A 5,298-nucleotide genomic window follows, 5' to 3' on the forward strand; every position below is an offset into this window, starting at 1 on the left:
AAGGAGAAAGGAAAGGAAATGAAACTTTAAGGAATGCCCGGTATCTCGGCCTGGAAGGCAAGCGTTGCCAGAAGAAGAAGAAGGCAAAAAAAAATAAATAACAACTAGGAAGGAAGGAAGAGGAAAGCAATTTGGTGTATCTCGTTGTTGGAAGGTGGAGAGGAGAGACAGGAAAGGAAAATGAAGGAATGTGGGTATCAGTTGTTTTAAGATCCGAGGGCGGACAGGAAAGAACGGACGGAAGAGGAATAGCCTTCTCAATAGAGACAGGAAACAGAATGAAGAAATGCGGATATCTCGTTGTTGGAAGGCAAGAATTCAGGAACAAGGAAAATAGAAAGGAAGGAATGGGAAGGTGGAATTTGAGAAAAGACAGAAGGGAACTGTGTATATGTTGAATCCAGGAAAGGAAGAGAATGAAGGGAATGAAGGAATTTTTGTTTGTTTGTGTAAAGAAGAAGGAGTGAGGAAAGGAAGAATGAAGAAGAATTGGTATCTCATTGTTGTATGACAAGAATGTATTTTGGAGAAAAGGAGACAGGAATGAAGAATGAAGGAATGGGTATCTTCGTTGTTGGAAGGCAAGAAGAAGGAGATCACAGGAAAGGAAGAATGAAAATTGTAAGGTATCTTGTTTTTGGAAGTATTCAAAGAAGAAATTTGAAGGATGACAGGACAAAGTCATTTTGAAACGGGTATCTCGTTATTTGGAAGGCAAGAAGTGAGAAGGAGAGACAGGACAGTCTTCCATGAAGGAATGCAGGTATGTCGTTGTTGGAAAAAGAAGTCAAGAAGAATCTCCAAGAAAGGAAGAATGAAGGAATCGGGTATATTTGTTGGAAATCTTATATTCATTGAAGAGAAAAAGGAGTACGGAAATAAGAATGAAGGAATACCTAGGTATGACTCGTTGTTTGGAAGGCAAGAAGAAGAAGAGCCTATTTTATTGTTCACAAGCTTAAGAAGAAAGTGGACTCTTGAATGAACTAGCTATAAATCTGTTTCAGTTACATTTAGGTAGATAAAGGAGATGTTCAGGAGAAGGAAGAATGTTCAAGCCTGTGATGTAATTGTTATTTGTACTAGATAGAAGAAGGAGACAGGAAAGGAGAATGAATTATATTTTGTTATAAATTTGTTGGAAGCTTTTCATTTGAAGAAGAAGAAGAAGAAGAAGGAGATCTTGGAAGGTCAATGAAGGACGGAGGGTATCTCGTTGTTGGCCTAAGCTTAGAACTTATGGTGATTGGACCAGGAAGGAAGAATAAGGAACTACAGTATCTCGTTGTTGGACAGGCATTTAGATAGTACTAAGACCTCAGAAAGAGACAGTTCATAAGGAAGAATGAAGGAATGTGATTACCTCGTTGTTGGAGTAACCATCTATTTAATGTGTTCATTCACCACTGAAGAATGAAGTTCTGCGGGTATCATCACTTGTTGGATGAATGATCAGTCTCTTATGTTCTGTAGCTTACAAGTTAAAGGGTAGGTTTGTAGTTGTTCAATACAGTGAAGAAGACTGAAGAAGTTGTTTAGAAGTAGGAAGAATTGTATTCACCACAACAAGATAGGAGAGACAGGAAAGGAATAGAATGAAGGATTCGGCATTCATTGGACAACTAAAGATGAAGAAGAAATATAAAATTCTTTTTCAGGAATTTGTTTGAAGAATTACACCAGAATGCTTATTCCCTTTGTATGGAAGTTAATTTGATCATTGAGTAGGCCTGTTATTTATCATGTAGCCTATAGTATGCAAATTTCTCGGGTATGACTTGTTGAAGTCAACAATCCAGATGCATCCATCTGATTATTCATTTTTTCTTATCAGAATGTCCAGGACATACGGAAGGATTTGATATTGGAGTAATGCGGTTCGATAGTCGTTGTGGGAATTCTATGCACTTATTTTCAGAAAATGTAATGAATAATAATGCGGGTAAATCGTTGTTGGAAACAAGAAGACTTCTCCCTATCACTAATTGGCGACTGTCAACGGAAGCCTCAAGGAATGCTTATCTGTTTTGCCGATCACCGTCTCTCTCAGGTACTGAGAAGAGCGGATGCAACGTAATAAGACATATTCTTCATTTTCTCCTCACATTTTACACGCATCTAAAATCTGAAAGCACCAGCGCATTCAGAGTGAATTTATTGTATGAAAACACGCGTTTTATTTTATCTTGATCGCATGAACGACGCAAAATCCGATGATGACTAAAAACGGGTACAAAGCATTAGATGCTTCTCTCTTCACTTTTACTCGTTGTATTTTATCTTATTGATTTCAGGGAATCACGATTGAGTTGTCCAATTAATGCCAAGTCCTATGGTATGACCAAAACTTTCCTATCTCGTGCAAAACGTGAGGTAAATGAAGAAATATAAACATATTGCTAGTTTTCTGAACTACAGACTTAAAAATGAGGCAGTGAGCGAGCCGCCTTACCAATCGGAGGCCGCCAAACAAACGTTATCGTAGGCCTGAGAATTTACCTCAAGTGAACCAGCTATAGTACTAAACAACAACGCCGTCCTAAATCAGATAGAACTAACTGAATAAAATCATTCGAGTCCAATGAAAGAATCCAAAACGAATTTTGGATGTCTTCAGGGAAGAATTTTCCACAAAGAAGGAAAGTCCTCGAAAGGAAGAAAGAAAATCCTTAGTTCGATCTTCGTGTTCGATTCTGTTTTGTTCCAGACGTCGAGAAAGATGAACCCAAACGGTCTTCGCGAGTCTTTGGAATCCCTCCTGAAGAGACATCTGAGAAGAAGAAGGAGACGGAGAATGAAGACTCAGTCTTCTTGGTGGAACACATTTAAAGGATTCTGGAGCCTTTCCAACTCCAGGAGTTCCGCATTCCTGGGATTCGTTGTTGGATAGGCAACTAAGCTAAGCGCAGGACAGCAAAAGGAAGAAATGAAGAAAGAATGTCCTCAATTTTGGCTTGTTCATGGAATGTTTGCTGGCGTCGAATATTTCTATTCGGTTATATGTGATTTAAAAAGGAATTTCATCCTAAGGACAGGACTCCCGGCTCTGCTCGTTATATCTACACTGGCTGCTTTAGCTCCTATTTCGACATCGGCACGACGTAATTCAGGAGAGGACAAAATCATTGGCGACCTCTGTGAAATACTGAAGGCCACAAACGGAAATTTTCAAACAATCCAACAGGAGCTGAGAGATGCTAGGACGGAAAGGAAGAGGTTGGGACGCCATATCGAAGGAACTCCGGGTATCTTGATTGTCTGAAAGCCAAGAGGAAAAGGTCCGAAGATCTCGGCGGCGAGACAAGGAGTACGAAGAAATTGTGTTACCAGGTTGTGGAGAATTTTCTAAGAAATCATCAGGAAAGAAGAAAGGAGACCTCGCCATTCCGCCGTCACCTGTCGACGACTAATACCTGCGGTGCTCTTCCCGAGGCAAAAGACCTGGACCCAGACCAGAGGATGGGACAGAGACCGGAGCATGACGGACTCCAGACGCAGCAAGACCTCGAAAGGGAGGAGGGGAGGAGGAGCAGCACCAAAGTCCGCCCACCTCCAAGCATTCCCCTGATGGTTAACCGAGATCGCATAATCCAGGAAGATTTAAGAGACAAGCTGAGTTTATGCAAAGATGAAGGAAACCTACTGAGAAACGAAATTAGAAGGAATTTGGAAGAGATTGACAAGCTGAGACGGCAGATGAGTGAACTCGACAGGGAGAATCGCGGTATCATGAAGAAGGAAGCGAATCTGAATAAGGAAAATGGCCGACTTCAGGATATCATCAAAGAATTGGAGGACCGCTTGTCTGCTGCTGAGCTCAGAGCCGACAAGAAAGAAGTGGCTGCCAATCAGCTGCAGCACCAGCTGGACAGGGCCGAAGATGATAACCGCAGTTGAGAAAGATGCTGAAAGGACAAGATCTGGAGATGAGAAAAGGACGAAGCGCGCAGACGAAGAAATGCGAAGGCAGGTCCAAGAGGCGGAGACCAAGATAAGGAGACTCCTCAAAGAGAACGACCAGCAGCAGCGCGAGCTCGAGAAGAAAGATGATGGCATCCGAAGAATGAAGTCAGACCTGAAAAAAGACGACGATGACCTGAAACGGCTGAAGGAAAAAGTAAGACGCAGAGATGCTCAAGTCGAAGAGCTGGAGAGGGAGCTTCGGCGACAAGAGGAAAACTATGAGCTGTTTAAGCATGACTTCAAGGGGGCCAACGTCCAACTCAGTGACTTGAAAGAAGAAAATGCAAAGCTCCGAAGACAGCTCAAGGTTCTGCTGGAATTCCATCGCGCTGAGGAGAAGGAAATGTTGGAAGTAGACCAGCAATTGGATAGCCTGATGAATTTCTACGATCAGTATATCCACGATTTGGACAAGGGCAAAGGTCACCAGCCGTTTAAGCTGCCGCAGAGTGTACAAGAAATCATAGATAGAGTACATAATTATTACTGAAGAAGGAAGAAGCAGCTGGAAATGAAGCGAGTAAGAAGGCATCGGATCTGGACGAAATTAAAATGAACGGGAAGAGCTCAGACTTTCGGGCAATTTTCACTTTGCCTCCGCAAATATGCCTTCAGTAACCACGGAAAAGGAGGAAGAGGCACTGAGAACCACCCTTCTTTGCTTCTGAAGAAGCAGGGCCAAGGTTGGGCGACCATCTTTTGGCCAAAGGTGTCTTTCCATGGGGGTAAATGGTGGGCATTTACCCCATTGGGAAAACACTTTCACTGCTTTTGAAAGAAGCAATTTGGGCAGCCCTTGGGCCACCAACTGTTAGGCATGGGTGTTTCCCCATAGGGGTAAATGTGGTGGGCATTTGCCCCATTGGGGAAACACTTGGGCTAATAGTTGAATCACCTTGACTGCTTCAGAAAGAAGCAATGTGGGTAGCCCTTTGACCAATTGTTGGCTAAGGATGTTTCCCCATAGGGGCAAATGTGGTGGGCATTTGCCCCATTGGGGAAACACTTGGGCTAATAGTTGAATCACCTTGACTGCTTCAGAAAGAAGCAATGTGGGCAGCCCTTGGGCCACCAACTGTTAGCCATAGGTAAATGGGTGTTTCCCCATAGGGGAAAATGTGTTGTGGGCATTTGCCCCATTGGGGATAACCAACTTGGGGTAAAAGTTGGGCATTTATCACCTCCACTGCTTCAGAAAGAAGCAATGTGGGCAGCCCTTGGATAACCAACTGTTGGCTAAGGATGTTTCCCCATAGGGGTAAATGTGGTGGGCATTTGCCCCATTGGGGAAACACTTGGGCTAATAGTTGAATCACCTTGACTGCTTCAGAAAGA

At 42.9% G+C, this 5,298-nt stretch overlaps 1 protein-coding gene across 1 annotated transcript; it reads left to right on the plus strand.

The window, feature by feature from the left end:
• Positions 1–3,958: 3,958 nt before the first annotated feature.
• On the plus strand, positions 3,959–4,453 carry LOC136855207 (golgin subfamily A member 6-like protein 7). The gene has a single exon (XM_067132115.1). It carries the CDS (start codon positions 3,959–3,961, stop codon positions 4,451–4,453), a length of 495 nt encoding a protein of 164 aa, XP_066988216.1.
• The last annotated feature ends 845 nt before the right edge of the window (positions 4,454–5,298 follow it).

This window comes from Macrobrachium rosenbergii, chromosome 31, assembly GCF_040412425.1.
Source record: "Macrobrachium rosenbergii isolate ZJJX-2024 chromosome 31, ASM4041242v1, whole genome shotgun sequence".
In the NCBI taxonomy this organism is placed as follows: Eukaryota; Metazoa; Arthropoda; class Malacostraca; order Decapoda; family Palaemonidae; genus Macrobrachium; species Macrobrachium rosenbergii.